General features: G+C 41.6%; 1 protein-coding gene across 7 annotated transcripts; it reads left to right on the forward strand.

The window, feature by feature from the left end:
* Positions 1–26,729, forward strand: prrc2b (proline rich coiled-coil 2B). 7 transcript variants are annotated; one of them, XM_023961061.1, is made up of 32 exons: positions 1–157; positions 3,068–3,245; positions 3,344–3,521; positions 4,729–4,831; positions 5,079–5,142; positions 6,949–7,092; positions 7,393–7,712; positions 7,805–7,929; positions 8,024–8,190; positions 8,336–8,420; positions 9,102–9,258; positions 9,823–9,862; positions 9,935–10,168; positions 11,727–11,908; positions 12,034–12,229; positions 12,341–12,539; positions 12,638–14,668; positions 14,752–14,912; positions 15,035–15,150; positions 15,974–16,115; positions 16,218–16,294; positions 16,424–16,711; positions 16,862–16,963; positions 17,901–18,093; positions 19,412–19,509; positions 19,588–19,715; positions 19,818–20,058; positions 20,180–20,347; positions 20,418–20,533; positions 20,614–20,695; positions 22,247–22,456; positions 24,784–26,729. In XM_023961061.1, the coding sequence occupies exons 2-32, from the start codon at positions 3,131–3,133 to the stop codon at positions 24,949–24,951; spliced, it is 6,630 nt and encodes a 2,209-aa protein (XP_023816829.1). In that variant the 5' UTR covers positions 1–157; positions 3,068–3,130; the 3' UTR covers positions 24,952–26,729. The 7 variants fall into 7 exon arrangements, with proteins under 7 accessions (XP_023816829.1, XP_023816831.1, XP_023816830.1 ...); XM_023961063.1 differs by having other exon boundaries at positions 9,823–10,168; positions 22,247–22,480; XM_023961062.1 differs by having other exon boundaries at positions 9,823–10,168; positions 22,247–22,476.
* Positions 26,730–27,401: the final 672 nt, after the last annotated feature.

The following is a 27,401-nucleotide window of genomic DNA, read 5'->3' on the forward strand; positions in this document are numbered from 1 at the left end:
TCATTCTCAGGCCGGGTAAGACCCCAGCAACAACACAGCGCTCGGTCCAACCTATGGAGATTGGGCTTTGCAATCGCCATCCATCCTCTGAATATACAGCATTTTGTGGACTAATATCGCACCTGCTGATAAGAAGAAATATAGTTTTTTGAATCTGGTGAGTTGCAAATGCGAAGCTGGTTAAAATATTGTTCTTTTTTCCGGATTCTCTCTGCTTCCCAGTTTTATTGTTGCTTTGTTCTTGTCAGCAGCCATTTTTAATCGCCTTGTCCTACATTCCCGTCTCTGTCCCCAGACCGTTTAGTAAACTAAGCAAGGTTGGAAATGATGGCATGGACATAGATGATTTATTAGGCTTTAAAAACAACACCTGTTTATTGCTTAATGTGATAAATAAATACGACAGCATAATTCTGGCCAGGGAGTAGCTTTGCAAAGTAGAACTTCACAGCCTGCTTGTTGTTAGCTCATGCTAAATTACAGAATTTGGTTAGTTCAACTAAGCCGCTTAAAAAACACACAGAGCAAATCGCTCTCATTATTTAGTTTCTAAAAACACCAACATATACATAAAAGCATCTGCAGGAGATTTACGGTCTTTGCTTGTAAGTTAACGCGGTGATTTTTGGTCAGCACTGTTAGCATAAAAGCTGCTGCTAGCGTAGACCTTAACTATGACTAGTATCTTAAAAGCCGTCGTCTTCCAAAGGGTTTGTTTTTAAAAATATATTTATGCAATATAGTTTGAAAACTATCGACAAATTATAGCAACACCCCCCCCCCCAGATATATTTGTTAGCAGCTAACCATTTTATGTCATTGCTATTTAGCGATTAAGCTAGCTTCATGATGTGCTGAACAAGAAGAAGAGGCCAAAAACGCATCAATTTTGCTAGCGGGAAAAAAAATGTCGTTATTGGTTTAGTTTTTAATTTCACACTATAGGTATAGTTTGTGTTTTGGTGAAACGAACACGAAAACTATGGTTAATATTGACACACGTAGCTGGCTCGCTGTCCACCCGTTAGCTCGTGTTAAAAAATAGTGTACATCATTTTATTGTAGAAAAAAAAAACCCACTAGTATTGTCATGTCCTATTCACAGTATTCTTAAAAAAACAACAACATACATTACGGGAAAATTGTACAAATATATATGTTTTTGCATTCCTCTAGAAACAGGCATGCATACCTTTGTGTTGCTAAAATTGCAACACTTTATGGCCTCTTTTTGGACATTTGAAATACACAATTTACCTCCATATATACATGAGTACATGCCAAACCAAAACAAGGAAACGGTGATTGTGTACTATTAGAATAAGCCATTTAAATGTAAATGCCAGAAAAGCTCACGTAGATTTAGATTTCAAAGTAAACCTTTCCATCACAAAATAGCTAATGTTTTTTCTCCTTTTTTTTACTGAATGGGGTTTTTAAATATTCTGGATTAATTGTGGTTTTTTTCTTGTCTTGAATGGTATTTTGGGATTTATGCATGATGCAGAAAATGTACCTTTAAAAAAAAAAAGATTGTGAGTTCTGCAAAAAATGTAAAATGTAAAACTTTAGCCCTGGTGTTTTAAATGTGGACATCAGTGATATAGGTTAAGATGAGGGTTCTAACTCCATGGATTTGGTGTTCATGTCAAATACAGAGCAGTCGGAAAAATAGAAGAACAAGCTTTCACTTTTTTATTTTTTACTGTAAATCTTGTTTACCGCTGTGGAGCTGAATGGCATTCCTGGTGTTTACTTCTCTTGTTTTTTTTTTTTTTGTATGTTAATTTGGACCATACTTACTCTTTCAGGATGAGCCCTTCACATCAGATGCATTGGAATTTTATTCAAGATGTTGTTGATGTAGTATTGTTGTGGCTTTCTGTTTAAAAAAAATAAAATAAAAAAATTTGGTGAACTCTGGTAGCTGAACAAATAAACCCCTTAAAATCTAGATTCACAATTTGACAACCACACAGACCAAAATAATTTGTTGTTGTGGAGGAAGTTATATCTAAAGAAGTCAGAGCCACTCACAGTAGCTGAATATACATTTATTTGGAATGTAATTACACCTGTCTAATTTACTTTTATAATCGTTTCTGTCAAATCAGTGTTCTTTGTAATGCATATGGTTATTAAAAAAACTGCAATAGTCTTAACCCTCATGCTATCTTAGATGACCCCACCCTTACATTGACAGGTTCTCCCTACCATGATAAAGGTGGAAAGATTTCATATAATCCATGGAAACCAGTGAAGATCACAAATCATTGGGAAAAAAAAAAGGTTCAGCTCACTGTCTAGTAGGTCTAGATGACCTAACTCCCAACGTTAAAGTGCCTAGGATAGCACAAAGGTTACACCTACAGCTTATCATTTGAAGTTCTGGATTGGGAAAAAAAAGACACTCAATCCGTTTAAATTCACTTTTCAGCTCCAATAACTTCCGAGGAAGCACACATGCTGATGCAGTTCAGTGGCTGTGTATTCACTTTTCTCAGTTTAATTATTTGACCATAATTTTCTTGACAACATGCTGTTTAAAATTTTTTGCTTGTCCTTTCTAATCGGCCAGAATTCAGAATCTCTCAGATTTTTGGGGTGTAGCCACAAGTTTAAAAGCAAACGCTTTGGCTACCTACCAGATAGATGCCTCTGTTGCTTTATTTGGAAGTCGCTATTGTAATCGTCTCACATTCTCTGTTTTGCTTATAGAATCGCAGTTGAAACCAGAATTTTCTTTGTCATTTTCTCACAACACAATTTCACTGTACTTACACTGGCATTTAATTCCAAGCAGACCAAGCATTCCCTGCCTGTTTGGTGACCATGCCACGTTTGAAAATGGTGCCAGGTTGCCTGATTTCAGTGAATCTAGTTTTTAGTAAACTTTAAAACTTCACCTCCTTTAATGAAGAAGTAAACTAGATAAAACTACTTTTTGTTCTTTGTCAGTCATGTTAATCGCCAGTGCAGTCACTTTGACCTTCTTTTTGCATATGAATGTTTTATATGGTTTTCTTGGTGTGTCTTTGCTTACTTTGGGAATTTCTTCTGTTTGTAGAATCTGAAGGCACTGGGGAGAGGCGCAGAAAAAAATTTTCATACTCAATGACATTACATCGCAATGTCCGATCGTTTGGGGCAAATAACCAAGTCCAAGGATGGGAAAAGCAAGTATTCCTCAATCAGCCTATTTGACAAGTACAGGGGGAAATCAATAGAAACTCAGAAAAATACAGGTATTATTGATGTTTTCTGTGTAATTTCAATTATTCAGCACTTACTGTTTTAGTGCATTTTCAAGCTTTCCTCCCCATGACCCTGTGTGTTTTATCAGCAGTTACGCGACATGGCTTGCAAAGTCTTGGTAAAGTGGCAGCAGCCCGCCGCATGCCCCCACCCGCTCATCTGCCGAGCTTGAAGTCTGAAAACAAAGGAAACGACCCCAACGTGATTATAGTGCCCAAAGACGGTTCAGGATGGGCGAACAAGCAGGAACAACCCGATCAAAAGAGGTAGGACTAATGCTGTGTTTGCACTCAACGCCATTAATTAATATCTGCCACATCTGTTTTGATGCACATCAAATTTGCTGCTAGACGCTTGTCCAAAACTGTTGTCATAAATGTGACGCAGATTTGTGTTGTGTGTTTGAGATGAGCTACCATTAAAAGTTTTTAATAGTGTCATTGCTACATTGTGGAACACATAGATGTTGTTTTCTTTTGACAAGCTTTACAAAAGTGCCACAACCATGTTTGTAGACGTATGTGCTGAACAGTAGCAAGTAAAATGCAGACCTGCTGTCCTTCAGATTGGTTTTGGATTCCAGCCCGCTTTTCACATCGTCAATAAATCACTGCCATATCTGAGTTTCTGATTGGTTGATGCGTTGTGAAGCTTTGCCAAAGTTTAGATTTTGAACTCTGGAAGCAATTGCAGCACGCTGAAAATTTTGACGTACGGCAGAATTTTTGATGCCCTGTTCAGCTGCGCGGCTGAGTTTCTGACAGTACATAGACTTTAAGACCCACCCTAATAATCTTTTAGGCTATTTCAGAAGTGTTCTCTGTGGTATTTTAATTTTGATTATCCCATTTTTAGCCAAAATAAAAAAAAAAACAATGTCGTTTCCTAGGACATAGTTTCTGCAGTGAGTTAGGTTATTAGAAATTCACTCTGAGTTGTGGTCGGGAACGTTGGCGGGAGCGACCCCCACTCCCCTTCGCCCACCCTTGCAGAGCAGGGAGCTTGTCTCCTGCCCCATTTTTTTACATTACAACTGCCCTCTTTTTCAAACTGCATTTTTGAGCAGATTCAAAACAATTTGAACAAAGAAATACTCAGAAATGCAATTTTAAGCTTAATTTTCTTTTTCATCAGAAAAATGCCACAAGAGACCGTCTTTAACGTTAAAACTGGATGGAACAATTTTTTTTTTATTGAAGTGGGTCTTTAACGTTAAAACTGGATGCCCATGATGCACAAATTGCGTTTGGTGTGAAGGTAGCATAAACGTTGTTGCTATTGTCTCTTTTTAAATTGTGATGCTGATGATTTTTGCTCAATGTTGAGATTAAGCAAATGCTGAAATGTGGTGGACATGATAAAATTGAGATCTGTGTAAAGGTTTGTACTTTTCTTTTTTTCTAGGAAAAAGTTTTAGGATTGAAAAGTGTTTTTGCATTTTCCTTTGTGTAACAGTTTGTTTGTTCTTTTCAGTTCTATTGCATCAGCGTCACAGCAGCAGGAGTTGCAGCCACAGCAGGCTTCACAGAAATCTGTCTCCAATCTTCAGAAGCCCTTACCAGTAGCCAACCAGGAGGTGTGTATGCACAGATTTATAATCCGCTTTCTTTGTCTTTATCTTGATCAGAAAATGTTGTGTAATCTTTGCTGTTGTAATGAGCAACCAAAGCTTTTGCACAGAAAAAGGGGGGGAAAATACACACTAAAGATAAGTTTTAGCTTAAGAAAATAGGACAAAAGGTTATTTGTTGACATGGTGGTGTCAAAGAGCAACTCACTCTTGTTAAAGCATCAAGCCGTTTGACTGGAGACTCTTTCCACAGAACCCAAACACAGGTGGACCAAAGCAATGGGCCCAGCTAAATGGAAAGGCAGGCGAGCACGATGGTGAGTTGGCTCATAATAATTTATCAACGTTTCCCCCCAGGGCTCGACATAGCCATTTGTCCGCTGGCCCGGTCCTGTTTCTCGAGCAGTACTGACCACAAGACTTTATTTTTTTACTTGTTCGCTCGGGCCACTAAAATATCTAACGGTTAATATATTTTTCACCTTTTTCAATAAAGTATATTTTGCGAAAACGTGTAGATTTACCTCATCTTCATCGCTTTGAAAGTTTCACGTCCGCCATGATTGTTTTGGTCACGTGGTGCGCACGCTCCGCAACAGCAAACAGTGTAACACTGTTTGCTGTTGCGGAGATGCGTGCGCACCACGATGGAGTAATGTGTGGAATTAGTAGTATGGACAGCAAGATATTTAATGAATGCATTGAAGATGAAACTGTATGGATTAAGCTTATAGCTGAAGGTCAAAGAATAAAAGGCAACTCCAAATACCTGAACCTCAGACTCAAATGCAGTATAATGTCAAAGTACTTAATTTTGTTTTTCTTTACAACACTGTAAGCAGTAAGTATTTCTAGTTAGCTGAATGATCTCAGTAATTTAATTTTATTTAATTTTTCAATTATTTAATTTAATTAAGTAACTAAAGTAACTAAAAAGTAAATGTAACTTTGCAACTTTAAACAAGTAACTCTGCAAATTCGAACAACATAACAGTAATTAAGGATCTAAAAAGTAAATGTAACTTTGCACCAGTAACAAAAAGCAGAACCTCAAGGCAGTCAGAGCAAAAAAGTAAATAAAACTTCTTAACTATTGATTAGGAACAAATGTGAAATAGCAGTGATTAGAAGCAGCATGAAAACTTCTTAACTAGTGTTACCTACTACACTGCAGTGCTCTCTTCAAAAAATCTGAAACGGACTAAAGCAGATTTAAGTTTGGTATGGAATATTTTCAGTAATTAAAAAGTGTATAAATAAGTGCTAGATGTCACCAGTATGCACCAACTTGCACCATATTAAAATTTTCCGGGGGGGGCATGTCCTAAAGTTGCGGCGTCCGTCGCTTGGGTGCCGCCTGTGGCGGCGGGTCGCGTTGTGCGCCTGTGTCGGGACAGTAACTTTCAGGCAGAGCCAGTAACTTCCAAAAACTACAGGGCCAGTGCAAATCTCTGGGCTATGTCAACCCCTGCCCCCCCCCCAGTGGGTTTAGTGAAAAACAGTTGGTGAAAATTGTTTTCATTTGTAAATAATTTAGCTCTAACATGTCTAACTGAGTCAGTCAGGTCTGCGCAGTTGTTTCAAAAGTTTCTCATTTATGTTGTGACTTTTACAAAACATGAATAAATTCAAGTTTCAATCAAACTGTTTTTAATAAAATAAAAAAAGTTTGGGGCTTTTTAAATTCACATATTGTAACTGAAAAACTTGTTTTTGAAATGATAGGATATTTATTCTTACTCCATCTCCTGGCAGGAGAAAGGATTTGTCCAACACTTACTTTGTATTTTTTAATTGCAGAATAATTTAAGATGTTTGAAACATTTACAGAAACATCAATTGAAAGTTGCTCATTGGTATGGTATGGGCCAGTTAACATGCATATTAACAATATTATTTAATATGTTTGAAAATAAGTCTACCTTCTAGCCTGTTTACATTTAGTTACTTCTATTAATTTGATTAAACACGAAACGTGGGAAACCTGAATACAATATTTTTTAAACTGATTTCTGCTTTTTCATGTGATCCTCCCAGAGGCTAATTTGACGTCCTGGTGTCCTGTGCCGCAGCTCTGTTGTTTCTTTTCTGTGCATAAACATGAAACTCTTTTTCTAAAACAGGTTTAAGGGCCTCAAACCGACTTCAGCCCTTCTCTCACGAGGAATTTCCCACACTGAAGGCGGCTGGAGAACAGGACAGGGCTGGCAAGGAAAGAAGCGGCTTCGATCCGTCGTATGGGCCCGGACCAAGCCTCCGCCCCCAGAGTATGTTCAGTTCTCGCTCCTGTGATCTATAGTTGGGTCTAAAGCAGGGGTCCCCAAATCCAGGCCTCGAGGGCTTGACATGTTTTCCAACCAACCTGCCATTGAAGCTCTTTATTGGCTAAACACACCTGATCCAGGTAATCAGCAGCAAATAAGGCAGGTTTTCTGGAAAACCAGCGGGACACCGGCACTCGGGGCCTGGATTTGGGGACCCCCGGTCTAAAGAAAAGCTTCATGTCCAACGTTGGGCAACATGCTGGGGATGTGACTCTAAAATGACATTTCCTTTTGAACTACAAGATGTGACGAGCTGGAGGGAAGGTGGTGGCAGGAACCTTCAGCCCTCTTCCTTGACCCTCGGGCTGCCAGCAGATCCTGAGGGTAAACTTACTGCCATCGGTGAGACTGGGACTCCCCCAGCCTCATCTCACCCCCCCACTGCCACCGGCACCGCCTCCGCCTCATCTGCTGCAGTGACGGCTCAGCCACCGGGCCCCGACCCAAAGGACCTTTCCCTCCGACCCGCCCAGCCTGTGCGCAGAACAACCGTCCCTACTGCTCTGCAGTACCAACTTCACCACACCTCAACCGCTGTCTACCATGACATGTTACCCGCATTTGTACGTATTTCTGGAATGCAGCCGTCAGGGTCACACAAAAGCTGGAAAAGAACCTCATGAAACCTCTAATGTTATTATTCTGCTGCTTTCAGATGTGCTCCAAAGAGACTCGGGAGACTTCAGGTACAGAACATGTTCCCACCACTTCAGTACCCCCGGTCCGATTTGACAGTAAACCCGCTTTCAGGCAGACTTATGCCAAACCTGAACTCCTAAAGTAAGTCTTTTCATAAGAACTTCAACAGTTGTAAATTCACAAATTTTACATTTAGCTTTTTTTTTTTGTCTTCTCATTCTGTCTCCATGTGCAGTGGGGAAGCGAGAAAAGAGAGTCGTTTTGTTCGCGCTCCACTCTCTAGAGTCTCTTCTCAGCCCATCCGCAGACCCGGTGAAAGGCCATCACGCCCAGCCATCATTAACCCAGAGGATCTGAAGGATCTGGATGATCTGGATAATGACTTTGAGGATGGATGGGCTGGTCAGTTTCAAATTAGAACTTGTTTTCTTTTTTATTCAAAGAACTAAAATATTTTGTGAACAATTATGCTTTAACTATTGAAAAAACTTAAAATGCTCCAAAAATGTCAGTTTTCTTCTGATTGTTTTTTCTTTCTCTTTTGTAGGACTTCACGAAGAAGTTGATTATAGTGAAAAGCTCAAGTTTAGTGATGATGAAGAAGACCACTCTTCAAGTGATAAAAAGATTTGGTAAGATGTCTTGTTTTTTGTATTTGAGATTATTTGTGTGTAAATGAGAGGAACTTGAGTAGAGCAGTGAGGTTACGGGGAGCAGAGGTGAAAAAGGTGGATGAGGACTTTAGGTCAACTGTCCAGAGCAACAGAGCATGCGGGAAAAGGTGAAGAGATATATGCAAGCAGGTTAGAATGGGTGGAGGAAGGTTTCAGTTATGATTCGTGTCAGGAGAGTATCAGCAAAAATGACAGGAAAGGTGTAGAACTCTGTGATGAGAGCAGCCATGTTGTTGGTTTAAAGATTGAGGAAGAGACGGAGAGCAGAGCTAGAGGAAGCAGAGATGAAGATGTTGAGGTTCTCTTTGGGAGTGACGAGGATGAATAGGATCAGGAATGAATCAATCAGAGGAACAGCTCTTGTTAGATGTTTTGGAGACTAATGCAGGGAAGCAGGTTGGGAAGAGATACAGTGAGGATGCTGAGGTTGAAGCTACCAGGAAAGAGGTGGTTTATGGAGGTAGTGAAGGAGGACATGAGGGTTGGTGCGAGTGAGGATGCAGCAGAGGATGGGATGATATATAGAGAAGAATAGAGAGTTGGAATAAAGGAGAAGCAAAAAGACGAAGATTATGTTTGTTGTTTGTATTCTTTGTTAGTTTATTGTGTGAATAATTCTGACAGAAATCCATTTTTCAGGAATGATTGGGAAAAGGGAAGAGAAACGCGATTCTCTTTAGGTTCAGGAGAAGCGTCATACCAACAGGAGGGGCTTGAAGAGAGTTATTCCTACCAACATCACAGCCAGGAGCTTTCCAGAAAGTCCAGCAACAGATATCATTCTGTTGACAGTCAGGTAACGAGTTTTACAAATATTCTTTTGACCATTTAAGTCATGGTGGCTTGTTGACTTGGTTTTAATGGGCAGCAAACAGTAAACTTTAAATCTTAGTCTGAATTGGTTTACTTTCAAACATGGCGTTCTCAGAACTATACCAAGTATTCCTGGAAAATCTTGCCCTTCCTAACATTGCTCACCTGCAAAACAGTTTAGCTTAGATAAGATGATGGTAAAAGCACAAAAAAGAAAACTTTTGCCTCACTTCACCACATTTACCTTCTTAAATGTTTTCTAACTTTCTTGTGAATCCTGCCTCTTCTGCTTTATGGGCTGGTACTTGCTTCACGTTTACACAAGACCCTCAAGGACCTTCGGTGTTCAGTTGAGCTTTCACACTCACCAGGACAAAGTGGATTATATCAGGAAACAGATCCTTGTGCATTGTGAACGCAACCTTAATTATAAAAGTGTGATTATGTGTCACATGTGGAGATACCATAAAATAGCCCAGTCTATCTTTTCTGTTGAACAAAATAAAATCCATCAAAAAAAGTAACGTTTGAACTGTTTTAATTTTAGGCTCAGCAGAAAAACTACAGCGACCCATCGAACGACCAAGGTGAGCATCATCGCCCGTCTCAGAATCAGCCGCCAGCGAGGGCTAAATACGTTTCGCCGGAACTATCCGAAGCTGTCGAGAGAGCCCGCAGGAGAAGGGAGGAGGAAGAGCGACGCGCCCGGGAGGAGCGGTTGGCTGCGTGTGCTGAAAAACTCAAAAAGTTGGATGAGAAGTTCGGAAAGACTGAAAAGCAGATGTCAAGGACTGAGGATGGTCCAAAAGACACAGAAGGCAAAAGAGTCCCTCTGTCCCCAAGCAAAGAGCAGATTAAAAGCCACAGTGACTACTGGCAGTACAGCTCAAAAGGTAAAAAAACAAAAAAGAAAAACAGTGATGGTTACGTTTACTTTGACATTTGCTTCCTACAAAAATATAACAAACATTGCAGCAGAGCCGATACATTAAATAGGGTTGTGGATCTTTCCCTCTAACATGATTTGATATGCATCTCGATACATAGTCCACTAATCGATCCTTAAAAGATTCAACTAACTTTGTGGTGATATAATACAGTTCAATTCTTTTACCTAGTTGGATAGTCTAGATCAGGGGTCGGGAACCTTTTTGGCCGAGAGAGCCATAAACGCCAAATATTTTTAAATGTAATTTCGAAAGAGCCATACAATAATGTTGTGTCTCTTTCCCACACTGATGCACGGAGACTTAACCTCTTTTAAAGTTCTTTATTCTGGTTACTGTAGACCGCAACAAACGCCATACAACTAATTCATCAACTCCTGAATCTCTCCTGCCGAGACGAGAGAGAGCGCTTCTCCCAACTTTATATTCACCTGCTCCCGCTGCAGCCCTCCCATTTTCCTTATTCGGCCCATAGCTGAACCCCATTGGTCCAAATTACCTAACAACAGGCTGAGCGACAGAACTGAGAGCCAATCAGATCTCTGCTTGATGCCTTCAATGAACCCCAGAACTTTTAACGCGGCCCAACAGCCAAGTTAAACTCAGTCCGCGACAATATTTTTAAAACTAAATATACAAGTGAATGTGTGCATTTGATTTAATTTCAACATTTTTAAAGTACAATAAGTCTGTGGATCCTTTTTAATAACATTGTTATGCTGTTGCTAATAAATGATGAGTATTTTTCGTGGTAGTTTTGCTGATGGTCTAGTCTGGTTGATAGGTGGTGAGTTTCTGCTTCATGCAGGCGTTGAGACTTTAAACGTGATCTTAGGTCTGAATGTTCTGTAGATGTGACAAAGACTGCTCACATGCAGATACGGAGCCAAACACACACTCACACGCCGCAGTGAGTGACGGGCAGCGGGTTTTACGTTTTTACAATCCCTGCGCGATTCACCTGCAGCCTGTCCCCACAACCCCTCACCCCCACCCTCTGCTTTCTTCCTCACACTCCCGTCCCCGCAACTGCGCGCTCTTTCTCAGAGACGAGAGCGCGCAGTTTTAGGCACGGCAATTCACAGGTTTCCGGGTGGTACAAACTCTGTGAAATTATAGATAATAGTAAACTGATAGTTTTTTCTCCAAGCACCGCTACTACTGCGCGCCTCTGGCATCGCATCGCGCCCGAAAAGGACTGGTCTAATGAAAAAAAGTAAAATTAAAGATTTGTCTGCGAGCCACATGTGACCATCAAAAGAGCCATATATGGCTCGCGAGCCATAGGTTCCCGACCCCTGGTCTAGATATTTAATATTCTTTTGGCATTTAAAACATTCATCTTGTAAACCATTTTTTCCCTTTCGGGGTCATGGGCTGCAAGAGCCTATCCCGGGAACTTGTGGGCGATGGCTGGGGACACCCTGGACAGGTCGCCAGTCTGTCTCTTGGCCACAATCACACACCCATTTAATCTAATCTAATCTAATCTAATTATTTTCAGAGGGAAGTGAGAGTCTTCGAGGAAGTTCTCCCACTCGTAGTTACCAAGAAGAGCCTGGCTTCCCCAACCAACCTGCCAGTGAGGATGATGGCCAGGAGCTTTCCTCTCCCACTGGAGACTACAGTGGACGCCAGTCGTCCAAACCAATTCCACCCCGTTTTCAGAAACAGCACCACCAGCAGGTAGAAATTGACCAATGATGTGCTTCATCTACACTATAATCAAAGAAATAAACTTCATACTTTGATTCAGTGTCGCCTGAATTCACACTAAAACCTCTCGGTATTGTTTTTCGTGTTCTGTGTAGGAACAGGTGATGAAAATGCCACATTGGCAACAGTCCGCTCATCCTTCATCTGGCCCAAATCACGCCCAGCGAGGATATTATCCCCCGTCTGTCCTTGGGTTTGACCCTCGGTGGATGATGATGCCACCCTTCATGGATCCCCGTATGGCCCAAGGGCGATCTCCTGTGGACTATTACTCTGGATCTGTTCACTCTGGTAACATGATAACTCACATTGGTCAGGCAGCACATCACATCGTTCTTCTGAGGTTTTCCTGTGGCAGATTTATGGGTGGATTTACGGTTTGTCTGCTGTTGTTTCGATCAGGAGTTAAAGCTGCTACCCTTCAAGACCACCTGAACAGCCCCAGTTCAGATGAAGGTTGCCATTCCAACTTACACCAAGAGAGCCGAACTTCCTCTACTGAGCCTTACCCAGCGTGGAACCAAGACTACCCTTTACGCAGCTTCACTCCACCCTACCAGAGACAGCAGGAAACATCAGATGGTGGAAAATCTGGTGAAAGGTTTGTTGTTCTGAGGAAAAAATGTCTAAATTCAATTTGTTCTGAATTTTGCAACGATGAACACGTGTTAGGAGAGTTTTTTTCCTCCGTCACTGCAGAGTCGCTTCTCATTTGGACTCCTATGAGGATGTGACAAAGGAGTCTTTGGCTCGCTCCCATGACGACCTCCATCATTACGCCTATCAGAGCCGAGCCTCAGATAAGGAGCATCAACATGGTGACCAAGGCCTGCTCAGCAGCTCCAAGAGCCTCTGTCAGAGTTTCTCAGAAAATGAATACACAAAACAAGACTCTAGGGACAGCTATCTGAAAGAGGGGCTTGAGTCTCACGCCGAAGGCTTTGATGGACCCGCAGACAACTGGAAAAGGGAAGCTAGCCAGAAACAAGATGGGCTTTTCAACAGCGCCCAAAGCCACTGGTCCGAGGCTAGTTCCAGCTCCAGCAGCAGTGCCAGCCAGCCTTGTGAGACAAGTGGGCGCACCCTGACTCGCAGAACCGGACCCATCAAGAAACCAGTTCTCAAAGCTCTTAAAGTCGAAGACAAGGAGAATGAAAAGCCGAAACCTGAACCGGAGGAGAAGCCTGTCCCCTACCGCCTGGACAAAGAAGTCCTCACTAACGTTCATGACCTGAAGAAAGATAATCAGCCTTCTGTCAGCAGGCGCTCGGCTTCACCTGTCGTTGAGAAGCACCCTGAAGACAAACGGTGTCTGTCACCAGCTCCTGGTAAAATAGATCGTCATCTGAGCATCAACAGTAACGCCTTCTCCAAGGAGAACCACTGGGCTAGCGGGAAAAGCCACCTACCTAAAGATGGGCTGGAAAGCAGAGAATGCCAGGCGCCTCGGCGGAATAACTGGATATTCATCGATGAAGAACAAGCCTTTGGTGCTGTCAGGGGAGCAGGGAGAGGCCGTGGTCGAGGCTTCAGAGAGTTCAGCTCCCGAGGTGGAACCCGCGGTGGTCGAAGTGGAGAGAACCTTAGAGGAATGTACAATAACAGTAACACGAGTGCCACTCAGCGACCAGGAAGAGGGCGGGCTTTGTCCAGGGACTTTGTAAAAGTGGAGGATTTTCAGAGGGGCAAACCACGCCGGCGAAACGTCAGCGAGACGTTGAGCGAAGCGTCAGAGTACGAAGAACTTCCCAAAAGACGCCGCCAGAAGGGCTCTGAGAATGGAGAGGGAAATGCTGATGCAGCAGAAGCCCGTAAGGCTGACCGAGAGTCTTGGAGATCCAACAAGGTGTACACAGATGATCAGACCGCTTTAGACTCCAGAGAAAAGACCAAGACCAGCAGGGGTTATGGAGGTCGTGTCCTGCCCCCCAGGTTGAATGGTACTGGCAGCTACAGTCGAAGCTTTGGAGGATCCAGGGATATTTCTACATGGCGGGGTCGAGGGCCCCAGTTTAGCGGTAACCCGGCTTCTGTGCAAGAAAATGGTTATGGTCCTGAAGCAACGTATTCATCCAGACCTCCAGCAGAGCGCGACACTCTAAAGTATACTCCCAAGTTTTCGGGCTCTTTCTTAGAAAACAGCAACGAAGACCGAGAAGGGGAATGCTACTTTGAGGGGGATAACCCCGATAGGCAGATGTTGAGAAGACGGCGTCCTCCACGCCAAGACAAACCTCCCCGCTTCCGCCGTCTACGCCAAGAACGTGAGCCGGGGTCCAACCAGTGGACCAGCAATGAGTATGTAAACGGAGAATTGGTCAAACCCTGGCCGAGTCACTCCAAAGGCACCGCAGAGGACAGCTGGCCGAGCGGTCATTATCCTGGGCGCTCTGGGCAGCAAGGTCAGACGGAGGAGTGGGAAACGGGCTCGGACAACAGCGATTTCAGTGAGTGGAGAGAGAAGCGAGGCGGAGCCGCGAGCTCCCAGGTTCACGGAGACGTTCACGGAGACGTTCCCTCCGACTCGGGTCACAGCGAGCCTGGCTCTGGTGAGAAGAGGGAACTTTCAAAGAGAAGCTTCTCCAGCCAGAGGCCATTGGTGGAGCGGCAGAACAGGAAGGGGGAGCCATCCCTGTTGGAGGCCAGCAAGATGGTTCGCACTTCAGAGAATCTTCCCATTTCTTTGTCTGGCAGGAGTGACAGTTGGCAGAATGGGGGGATTTCAAAAAGGTGATTATGTTCTCCTGCATTTTGTCATATATTGGTGTTGCCTTTCTTTTTGTGATTTTAATAATAAATGCGTCTTTCCTCAGCAGGAGTCAAGATGACTGCGGACCTTTTTATAGCACAGATCCATCTTCAGAAGACAAGGAGACCTGTGAATCGACGGGGAAAAAAATTGATAAGGAGCTGAAACCAGGACCTGTAAAGACTGACATTGATGAATCTATCTCCCCATATGACATTAGCTTAAGTGAGTTCATTTATTTTTACATGAAGCAAAGCTATACCATAAATATAGCATTTGTTATTTAGTCTGCACAGGTGGATTGGATACAGATTTTCTTTTCACCTGACTTTAATCCTGATTTCCAGTCAACGGGGAGAGCGGGGCAGCCAGTTCTAGTCCGGATGGATACCAGGATGCTTTGTCCAAAAAGCAAAGACGCCCCCAAGAGGATGAAAGGAGGAGAAAAGAACAAGGAGCGGCTGTAAGTAAAAAAGAAAAAGTATATATTTTAAGAACAAAAACATATGTATAACTGTTTATTAAAATAAATATTTAAGTAACAAAATAAGTCTTTATTTTTTTCTGCTTTTGTTTGTTTATAAAAAGATTATTCTGGATGATTCAGAATCATGAAACATTAAAAATGTGTCTGCTTTGAGATTCACAATCTATCTTAATTATTATAACAATTATTAAAAATCAATGATTAAAAATCAAAAAATATAGTTTACAACTTATCAAGCTCATGATCTCTCCCATTTGTTGTACTGAGTTGAGTAGTAAAATATTTCAGTATTGGAATAATTAATCGAATTTTACAGCATCAAATTCAAGAATCAAGAATTCAATGATGTAACATTCAGATTGAAACAACTTTAAGTATAGTGCTACAATGTCTTGTGTTAAAGAGAAAGCAGATCTGAGGATTTATTCTTCTTTCTGCTCCTCTTCATTCATTTTGAAAGGTCCTGATGTGTATCAGAAACATTTCTTTTGTTTGTTAGTTTTTCTTCAATTTATAAATGAAGTAAAAAAGATTAGAAAAAATTTGAAACAAAATTTTAATTTAATCTAAATTCCAAGCAGTTACCATATATGTTTTGTTATTACTGTTAGTTTGTTTTTAAATTCCCACCATTAATCCTCCTGTATTTGGGTAAAACATATGTTTACTAGAGGTTGTGTTTCACTCAAATTGTCAATCAGAAAAGTGACAAAGGCAAACCACCACATAAAAAAGTGACAAAAAATAATAAAGTTGGGGGGTAAAACAATGTACTAACTTTTATCTACATCTGTGTCAGGTGCCAGTTAAAAACCGGACAATGGCATCCAAGATTCCTCCCCGTTTTGCTAAAAAGCAAGGAAGCCTGAGCATCGAGCAACCAGAAGAAGCGATTTCCTCCAACAATCTGGGAACTGAAATTTGGGAGAGCAACAGCTCAGGTCCTGCCACTACCTGTTTCCTGCAAACATTGAAATATTGTGTTCCGTTTGATCAAATGACATAAATATTATTTTTAAAACTGACCCTTTTTCATAATGCAGCTCTGTCAGTGCAGTCTTCAGGGGGGGACTCCTGGACCAAACAGGTTTCTTACACAGGAAGTGAACCCAACTCTGAGGTAGTGTGATGCTGTTGGTGGAAAGATGTGCCCCACAAAGCATATATATATATATATATATGTGTGGGTTTGCGTATTTATTTATTTATCTAAAATGTGGCCTAAGGTTTATTATATCCACTTCCCCAGGACTCTGATGCCGGCCCAGAACAAAACAAAGAACAGCACAAACCTGGGCCCATTGGAAACGAACGCTCCCTGAAGCACAGAAAAGGCTCTGAGGGTGTTGACAGGCTGGAAGGCGGCCCCATTACACCGGTCAACGGTGTGGATCTCCATGTGGACGCTGTCCTGCCTGTGCCCCCTATTGAGTTTGGCGTCAGCGCCAAGGACTCCGATTTCAGTCTCCCACCAGGATCGACCCCGGTGCCTGTATCCAACCCTGTTAACAAGCTCCAGGACGCTCTTACCACCAATGTGAGTTGCCTTACTACTGTGGGATATTGCAAACAGTTAAAACCGATAATAAGTCAAAATTATATGGATGAAAAAGCTGTTTTGTTCTATGTTTATTTTATTTTGAAAAGGTCTTTCTATGCAACTCAATGATTTCTCTTTTTTTCCCAGACGTCTTTGAATCAAAGTCTACCCATTCTGCGCTCCAACCATCTGCAGCCCGGCATTAACCTCAACAGCATTTCCTATCCCACCGCCGACCTTACTCTCAAGGTAATGAAATGCATTCACACATATGTCTGATATGTGATCACAATTCCCTTTTTCCTTTATTTTTCATTGCAAAATTGTGTTACTCCATATTGTTAACTATAATATTTAGTTTATCATATATGTAGCTAATTCCTTTTTTTGGCAATCTTTTTTGCTTTTTTACTTTGAACAAAAACATTTTTTAAGTGACAATTGCATTTGCATAAAAAAACATGTTTGCTTGTTACTCTAGCATAAATCCTTTTAAATTTGATTCTGTCTGGACAGTGTTTAAGTTCTAATGTATAGTTGCCCAATCCGATATTTTAATCCGATTCCTCCTAGATATGAATAAATACACACCAATTTTTTTTTTTTTAAGAAATTAAAAACTTTTATGCTCTCGCGGGCCACATCAGATGACATGGAGGGCCACATTTTGTCCAGGGCCTTGAGTTTGACACATGTGCTGTAGAGGAATAGATTATTAAGCACCAAAGTACATCTCTGACATGTTAGTGCCATATGAACCATCTCGTACTCTAAGGACCTCAGGGGCCGGCCTCCTGTTGATGCCCAGAGTCAGAACTAAACAAGGGGAATCAGCGTTTCAATATTGTGCAGCTAAAATCTGGAACAGCCTCCCTGAAGTCGTAAGACAGGCCTCTTCTGTGTTCATGTTCAAATCTAGACTTAAAACATTTCTGTTTAGCCGTGTATATGACTGAAAGGTCCTATCTGCACTTTCCTTTCCTTTCCTTCCTTTATTTTTAAATCAATTTTCAAATTTTTTTTCTCTTTTCTTTTAAAGTAAATTTTACGTTGATTATTTCTATGGTGTATTGTGATTTTAATGCATTTTTCTGTTTTGTGAAGCACCTTGAATTACTTTGTGTACGAATTGTGCTATACAAATAAACTTGCCTTGCCTTGCCTATTAATGTTATTTACTTTTCAGATGGAATCGGCACGCAAAGCCTGGGAAAATTCCCAGTCCCTGCCAGAGCAGGGCTCTCCTGGCGGGGGCGCTTCGGGGGCTCAGCCTGCTTGCAGCGTGGGTTCATCCAGTGGTGTCAGCTACAGTACTTTTGGAGGGGTTTCAATGCCCCCAATGCCAGTTGCGTCTGTGGCACCTTCCATGTCCATGCAGGGTAAAAACTCAGTCTCTGCTGTTTCATTTTCTCTGTCGTCTTTCAGTATGAGCCACATTTCCACTAAAGGACGGAGATGCTTACAGCTCCTGTTCTTCAAGTCCAAGTCAATTCTTTAAAGTTATAGTTAAAACTAATATTTGATTGTCACTCATCCTTGTTCAAATACTTTTAAACATCTGGTAGAGACGCAATAACAGGCTGTTGGTGTTTCTGCATTCGTAATGCAAAGGTTTTAGAAAGAGAGCTTTTATTTAGACCTTTTGGCGACGACCTGCTCATAAAAAAAAAAAAGGAATACACAAATGAACATTGTGCACACGTTCCAGATCTGCATTCTCAAGTCTCCTCCCAAACTTTGGAACTCACTCGCCCAAAATATCAGGATTATTGACTTTCTCCCAGTACTTAAATCTAAACTCATAATATTTAACAGTTTTTATATTGACCTTCATTGTTTGGTGGTTTTATCTGTAAAGAGACTTGATAGGGACTATAAATTAAATCCTTATTACTTTGTCTAAATACTGCTGAAGAACATTTCCATGTTTGATAACTTGATCAGTACAGTACTTTTTTAAAGCTGCGTTCACACCAAATGCAGTTTCAATGTTGAGTCAATTTACAGACGTCCTGTGGTGCGTTTTGATTGGCCATGGCGGCAGTGGGCGGCAGCTTGAATAAATGTCTCCATTTTTGGAGGAGAATTTGTGTCATGTCAACGAATCGGGAACTCCGCTTTGGCTCGTGTTGCATTGTTGATGTAATCAGTGGTGGAGTCCAAAACAAACGCTGAGGAGAAGTTCATCGTTGCAGTTTTTTCTTCCTCCTGAACTATAATTTTCCTGTTTTGAATGTGGAAACATTTTTTCTAATTTTTTTTTCTAATTTTATTTGTATTTTTCCCTTCCTCTGACTAATGCGAGACAGCAAGTTGTCAAACTGGGTCACAGAGAGACTGAAGTATCTCTGAATTAGTCTTCCATATGACGCGGAGATAATGCTTAAAAATTTGCGTTTTTAAGTGTTGCACTGTCAATTTGAAACATGTCTCAACAGAGGCAGAAGAAAATGGCGCATGTATCCTGTTTGGTGTGAACGCAACAGAATGCTAGTAATCAGTTTTCAATGTATTTCACACTTTCTCTACCTCACTGGTACTGGAAATGCACCAGAAGGAAACACTTTTGAATAAACGTTAATAAAAGGTCATGAGCTGTTTTCCTGCAAAGTAAAGCGCCTTTAGTTAAAATATTCCTGTTTTCTCTCTTCAATAAAGGTTTAATATCATGAACAGAACTAACTTTCCTCTTTGTAGGTAATCCAATTCCCCCACTCTACCTGGACGGTCATGTTTTCCAAAGTCAGCCACGCCTTGTGCCTCCTACCATGACCCAGCAGCAGACCTACGCACAGGTAGAAACTAAAAACAGACATGCTTAGAGTTGTTTGCTGCACCAGATGGCTTCACTGTTTGTGCTCTTCTCTTTTCAGGGTCCGACAGCCCAGCAGATTCCCATCTCATTACACACCTCTCTTCAGGCTCAGGCACAGTTGGGGCTTCGGGGAGGTCTTCCCGTCTCCCAGTCCCAGGAGATGTTCAACTCCATCCCCCCTTTCAGGTAACAGGAACTTCCTCCAGCCTTCAAATTACAACTTCTGTACATGAAAACCAGTTTGTAGTTTTCTCCACTCACCCTAATACTCTGTCTTGCTCCTTTAAGGTCCCAGGTTTACATGCACCCCAACCTTTCACAGCCCAACCCCATGGTGCTGTCTGGTGGGGGCCCTATCAAGGGCCCTTACTCGGCTTTCCCTGGCATGCAGCCCTCAGACATGGTGAAACCGCAGTCAGGCTCTCACTACCAGCCGTTGAATGGCAGCCAGCAGCTGGTGTATGATGGTCAGATGAATCAAGGACCTGGTATGGGTTCTTCTCAGTTAATGGACTCTCAGCTCATTCAGGTGAAACACTTTTTTGTGATTGTTTTGAGGCATTTTCTGTACATATTTTCCCATCGCTTTAGAACAAGAGATTTATAGAAAAAAATAATCATTAATAGTCTTTAATTTTGGCTTCCATCAGGTGACCATGCCGCTGCCCGGCTCTCAGCTGCGTTATGGCTCAGCTCAGCAACATCTCATCCTGCCACAGTCCATCCAGCTGCAACAAGGACAGAGCCTGTCGGTGGGAGCGCCTCGCCGAATGTTACCGCCTGGCTCCCAGCCGGCCGTTCTGACTGGCAGTAGAGAGGTGAGTCTGTCTTATTGCAACCGTCTTTGATGGGAAAACCAAAGTCTCTGCTTTTTGTTTTCTCCCCCAGTCGTGGAGAAAAATGACCAACATGTGTTTGTCACAGAGCTCTCAGATGGAAATGAAAGGCTTTCAGTTCTCTGACAAGGCCAGTCATTCCCCAGGTTTGTCTGGAAGCTCCTACAGGTGAGTCTGCGTCAAAGCAATCCGTACTGTCATCAGGAATTCAAAAATTAATCATATCCCAAATTTTTCCTACTTTTCAGGCCTGGGTCTGCAAGCCCGAGCAGTAAGCCCTCTGGTCCTGGGGGCCATGTAGGCCCTCTGCCTACACATTTTGCTCAGCAGGTAGATATATCCAAAACATATGTTAACATTTTTACCTCTTTTAGATCATTTCTATGCTTGGGTCAAACACTTGACTTTTTTATATGACACTGTTACAGTTTGCCATAATTCAACTTCTATTTAAAAAAAAAAAAAAAGTGAATCGATCCAGGCTCTGGTGAATCGAATCGATTCTATAAATAATTGGTGATACCCAGCCCTATGCGCCACTGTAAGAGGAACTAAATAAAACTATCAAGTGTTTCTTGTAGATGAAATAGATGAGAAGGAAACTCAGTTTATTAAGATAAGCTCTGGAAAAATTATTTTGGTTTTAAATATAATTGACAATTTGAATAAAACATAAAGAATATGAAATTAAAAATGTTACAAAAATCTTGTGGACAGTTATGTGACATCATGACTGTCTGCAAACACGGTGGAGAAGCCGTACCAGAAACACACAATTTTGGCATTTCCAGCAAAGATGAAGAAAGTCCGTTTATAAAACATGTCTGTTGGAACCACTGTTGTCGGTCCTGATCAGGGGTCTCAAACTCGCGTGCTATTTGCGGCAACCAAGATGATTTTTTTACGGCCCCTGCCGTAATATGAAAGTTTAATGTTTGTGCGTCCCCCCAGCTTTTTTTAAATGACACTTTTTAAGTGTTGTGCGCGGAGCTGATGAACCAACCAATCGCAGTAGCTTATATGACTCTTGGGGGCGTGGCATTGATCGGGCTTGAAAGCAGGGAAATATTTAGGGGAGGAGACCTGACAGCCCCCTCCTCGGACCACATTAAGGAGTTCCTTATTTTGCTTTTTAGAAAGTGTATATTTGCATGCAGCCAGTGCTGAACTTTTTTCTGGGCCGCACTGACCCAGAGGAAGATTACCGTTACGCGCGGCGGCATATTAACCCCAACCACATGGTTCTCGTAGGCGGCTGTGACTGCAGCTCAACGCTCCCCCAGGGGATGGGTCACCTGCGGAGAATAAATGTCACACGCCTACGAGGCTTTAACTTTAAATACGTGCAAGCAGCAGCAAGAATAAGTCTTAAACGCACTTAAAATGCGTGGGGGAAAAAGCAACAATCGACATGTTTTCATGTTGCTTTATCTACTGGAACTGTTAGGAAACTCTGAGGATGGAAAAAGTGTGGGGAACAGTTTCAGGATTTGTTGTGAAATTATACAAAACAACATTGATGTTTATGTTTTGTTTACTGCTAATTTCAAAATTTAGTTTAAACTCAGCATTTAATTATTTTTTTTTCACAAATCTTTGTGTTTTTGATGTTTTGTTGTTTCTGATCTGCTGTTTCAAATTAAAACATAGATGATGGTGTTTGAGTAAGTTTTAATTTTTTTATGTCCAGTATAAAGACGCGCCCTCAAACATCATTTAACGAATAGTAAGAACCACCTAACGGCCCACAGCCCTAGTAACTGTTATCTGTAATATATTAACAGTAAGAATATATTTAACATCAAAACTGGATCTTCAAAATGAACTCAGAAATTCAACATTAGCTGGCTAAACATTTGTATTTTTCTGCTCCTTTAACAGGTCCCGCCTTCCCAGGGCAGCATGGTGATGCACATGCGGCCCCCCACCACTGGCCCTTTCCCTAACCCCATTCAAAGGCCCGTCATGCCAGTCAACAAGCCTGTTGTCATTCGCTCCCCCCCCTACCCCAACCCCGGCCGTGATCATCCCCACTCCACCCCCGCTTCAGTCCCTGAGCCCCCAGTCAAAGGGGCAGAGGATGGCATGAAGGTGAGCCACCCTCTGTAAAAGTAGGTAATTCATTTAATCCATTTTATTTTCACTAATTTAAAAACTGCTTCATGTTCTTTCTGTTTGCATTTGACTTGATGGATGCTTGCAAAGAGCAGCTTTTTCAATTCTAACAGCAAGTTATTTTTGTGTTTGTTAAATAACTAAATGTTTCTTGGTGGGGTCTTGGAGGTGGGGGTATTTGTTACTGGTGTATTCTTGGTATGTGGTGGGTGTGAACCCTCGTCTTCTGGGCCAAGATGTCTCTGTGTGTCTCTGTGTTGCTGGACCAGGACGTTTTCTGGTTAGAGATTCTTCTGAGCCTCATCATGCAGAACCTCTCCGGCTCGTCTGTCGACCAGCTGTTGTATTTTTGTGAGCAGGTCTGAACCAGGAGCGGGTCGGAACCAGGCTCGTCCCTGGGGTGATCCCCCGGTGCTGACAACTACGGTCGGCAAGCAGTAAACGGGAAAGTTTAAAAATAAGTTTAAAAAACAAAAGAAATAAGCGGTCTGAGTATTAGGTTCTGAGTGTTAGGTTTAAAAAAAAAAATCTAAATGAAGACGTCTTTTAAGTTCTATATGACTATCGACCTGAGTCACTGCCACGACTCCCGCCGGCGTGAAATCCCAATGTTCCGACCCACGTAGGACAACAATGGAGAATTTCGTGAAAATTGAAGTTCCTGAAGAAAACAGTACGTTTAATGGCACTTTTTGGCACTTTAAGCGTCGAGTGCACTTACAAGCTTCTGCCGCTGTGAGCCGGAAGAAGACAGAAAGAAAGACCAAAGTGTGCTCAGTGTAGTTAAACACAGTAATGTATGTGTCAGAGGATATTTGATTGGCTGTTCTGCATGTCAATCAAGTGACGCATTTCACGGGGAGGATGATTCACTGACAGTAAAATATATTTTTTTAAATCTGTTTGTTTATCTTTGATGGCCTGTGATGTAATGACGTAATGAGCACCTCTGCTCTAGACAGAGAGGACAGTTAAGGAAGCATCTTCTCCCAACAGAGGAGGGGGGGGTCTCACATTTACAATCCTATTTGGACTTCTTGGCCCGGAGATGGTTACTTTCACACCCAACCTGAACAGTAAACTTCACCTCCAAGAACCCCACCAAGTAACAGGACTTAAGCCCAACCATTCTGATTATTGTTGGATCCTTTGCATCTGCTGTCATGACATCTGTTTGTTTGGGACTGGCTCAGCACACCAACTAGACCGATGGAGCCACAGGCGGCTGGTTGCTCACCGTGCCTGGCTCCACTCACAAACTCTTTGTATCATCAGTGCTCAAATGCGGCTAATATGTACGGTTAGCCATGAATTTCATCATGACTTGCCCTCACAGCACCACATTCTTGTTCTGGAGTCTGGGGTCTGTGCTGTGGCACGTCTTTGCGAGGCGGGTCAGGCAGCGGTCACAGCTGGTAAAAGACCCTTATTTTGGAGCCTGGTGGACTCTGGCACCATCCAGCACATCAGCTGGATGGTGCCAGAGTAGACCGTAAATCTCTGTGCCACGTCTCTGATGTAGTAACACACAAAGAACCTGAATTCCTCATAAGCTGTTGGAACTGAAGAAGCTGCTTGGATGAGCAGGAACTCTTCTGGATCACTCAAGTTGCCCTGAGCAACCGAATCCTGTGATTATGTGACCTGGTTGGCTGTAAATCATATTTTAAATATTTTTCTCCTGGGATACTATTATACAATTGTTTGATTTGTACTTTTGCTATTGAAATCCTGGTGTTAAGCATCTTTCGGAAAACATAAGTGAACATCTTCTACTGTTACTTTATTTATTGATGCTAACACGTGCTGGAGACGTGGAAGTAGGCATCATGTGAAATTACTCAGAAGTTTCCCAGAAACGGCACAAGTGCGCTGCTGTGCTACAATTTCTGAAATTGGAACTGAGCTGATGAGGCATCATCCACAGGAAGACCAAAGCCACTTGATTTTCAAAATAAGCTTCACCTTCATTTAAAGATGTCCTGCAGTATCGACGGCCTGTGATGTACGCTCAAAAGAGCTTTAAGATGTTGAAGCTACCAGTCTCGACCGCACCTGATGTAACCACAATTTTAACCTGTTTACCCATGAATAAAATGAAATTATTGTTCCCATTGTGCAACTTTGAAACTGTTGTGCTTTTGAAAATGTTCCTAAATGACCTAAAAACCTTAAATTCACCAAACTCAAAGGTTTCTACTAAAGAAAATATTTGAGCAATTGTAACTAAATACACACTTTAAATACCTGGATTTTAGTAAGTATACTCTTCTTCTTCTTCTTCTTCTTTTTTTTTTTTGCAGAGTAAGACATTGCGAGACATGTGCAAGGTAGTGGGGGAGGGCAAGTCCCCAGCCGGGGGCATGACCAGCAAAATCCAAGAGCCCCTACCCTCCACGGGTCAGGCCAGACCAGCACGAACTGGAGCCATCAAACCCCAGGCTGTGAAAGTCGAAGAGGGCAAGGCATAACAAAGGACCTTAGGGCCTCCAAGTCCTCCCCACCAAGCGAGCCCGCTGACGCACAGCCCCGTGGTCGGTGAGGCCCCCCGCCCCGAACCCCCTCCCCCCGAAGCACCGAGGCAGCGGACATACACATGCAGTCATCATAATGAATTACTCTTTGAGCTGGCAGAACTGGACACTTTTATTTCACACCCCATATAGAGATATATAAATATATAACAAATATATATGCATACATACAGACAGTCTTTTAAACAGATCTCTTCCTCGTTAATTTATTCTTAGTCACATTCTCGGGGGGGTTAAGTTTTGTTTCTGTTACTCGTTTGTGTGTGTGTGTGTGTGTGTGTGTGTGTGTGGTTGGGGGGGAGGGGAAATAAACTTGGATGGTTCATTTTTCATATTCTTTTTGCCAAACTAAATATTAACTCTGTAAATGGACTGTAGCCTTCAAGACCAGGCATGACACCTGACGCGGCGAGAAGCAACACCTTTTCTTTTCTGACCAATCAGAATGCAGTGGGGGCACTTGTGTCATTTTCATTGTTTTTTTGTTTTTTTCTTTCTGGTAAATAAAGGTTAACATCATGACCACCCATTCAAATCACTGGTAAAGGATTTATTTTGATCAACACGGAGAAAAAAAAAAAGTGGTACAAGTCCAAGAACATCTTAGACCCGCTGATTTCTGTAAAAAAAAATATTTGTGAAAAGCCACTCCCTGATTTATTTGTGTCCGTTTAGTTTTGACTTGTAAATTCAACATTAAAAGCTGAATATTTCTCAATCATGTTGCTTCCATCGCAAGCTTTGACACGGCGCCTGCATGTGAGGAGCGGACCTGCAGGACTGGAGCGCCACAAAGAAGGCATCACTTTCAGGCTCTACAGCGGTTCTGTTTTCTGTCCTTAAAGCTTCATTTTATTTACTTTTTAAAGATGGTGTTGCTTAAAAAAAATCACGGAAAATCCTCTTAATATTAAGCATTCTTGGATTATTTGTCACGTTCATTTTAATCACAGCCAGGGTCCAAAGGAAGTTCTGCTTTCAGGCTAGTCGTCACAAACAGGATGTGGAATGTTGCTTATTTAAATTAGAGCATCTTTTGCTTCTTTTTTTTGGAGCACGACGGAGAGATTTTTAAAGTGTTTGATTTTAAAATGTGAAAAAGTTGAATACATCCTGTTTTTTTCCTTCTTCTGCTGTTTGTAGTTAATGACTCCTTTGAAAGTCGCCATCATTGTGTCCAAACTGGTTCCATGTTACTATAAGGCTCCATGACACTACGACGTGTCAGTCTTTACGGCAGTGTTTCACTGGTTTGTGTGTAACTGTACAATTGAGCCTTGTCAGAACGGCTTCTCCCCAACATTTCATTTTCAATATTGTGGCACCATAAAGGCTATATTGTTAAAAAACAAAACAAAAAAAAAGATCTGTGTTTCTCTGAATGGACTGCGTTCACCCGGTGATAGGTCTGTTGGCCTCTGAGTGTTTTAACCTCTTCTTCCGTTCTGCAGCAAATCTTTACATCTCATTGTATCTGCACCAAAATGTGACCCCAATGTTTTATTTTTTTTAATTTTTTTTTTGCTCTTTGTATGTTTGAAATGCATATTTAATTTTTGTCTGAGGACAAGTGCTTTCTACATTTGATCCAGCACTCTGTTTATCCTGCCTGATGGTCATTCTGTCAGGAATTTTGGTCATTACTCACCCTTGATTTAAAAGATAAAAACAAACTTATTGAAAGCAGAGAAATAAAGCAGTTGTGATTTCTTAAAGGTTTTGTTCACTTTACATTCTACCTGGTAATTTAATCACACTACAGCATTTTTGAGAAAGCAGAGCTGGTAAACTGCTCGGTTTATACAGATTAGTCAAATTGATTTATAAGACTCATCAGTTTATGAAATCCATGGATAATGTTTCCTTTAAAGCATTTTCTTTATTCAGGCAGGAAACCGCTTTTTACATTTTTGTTTTTAATGATCTGAAAGTCCTCCATAAGGCAATCAATCAATATTCCCTGATTGAAACGGTCATATTACTGTGTAGCTCATGTTTTTGTGAGCATTTTTGTTTTACATAAGCTTTTTATGTTGAAAAATTTAAATGTTTTATTCAGGTAAAAAAAAATAAAAGTGTGATAGAGCTTGAAACATTCTAAAAGTAAATCAAAGGTGGATTGTTAAAATGTGTATTATTTGACCTTTTTCAAGGCAAAATCTTAAAAACTGTTAGTGAATTTTCATTGTACCATAGCATTCTGTGAAATTGAACCTGAAGAACACAAACAGCTGGAGATGGAACATTTGAATAAAACAAATGAAGAAAGTAAATATGAAACTTTATATGGCTAAAAAGACAAAAAATGTTGTTAAAGTATTTTTAATTTAGAGTTTTGATATTTGTTAGACAAATCCACAGAATTTTCTTTTTTGCTAAAACTGTGG

Source organism: Oryzias latipes, chromosome 12 (genome assembly GCF_002234675.1).
Source record: "Oryzias latipes chromosome 12, ASM223467v1".
Classification (NCBI taxonomy): Eukaryota; Metazoa; Chordata; class Actinopteri; order Beloniformes; family Adrianichthyidae; genus Oryzias; species Oryzias latipes.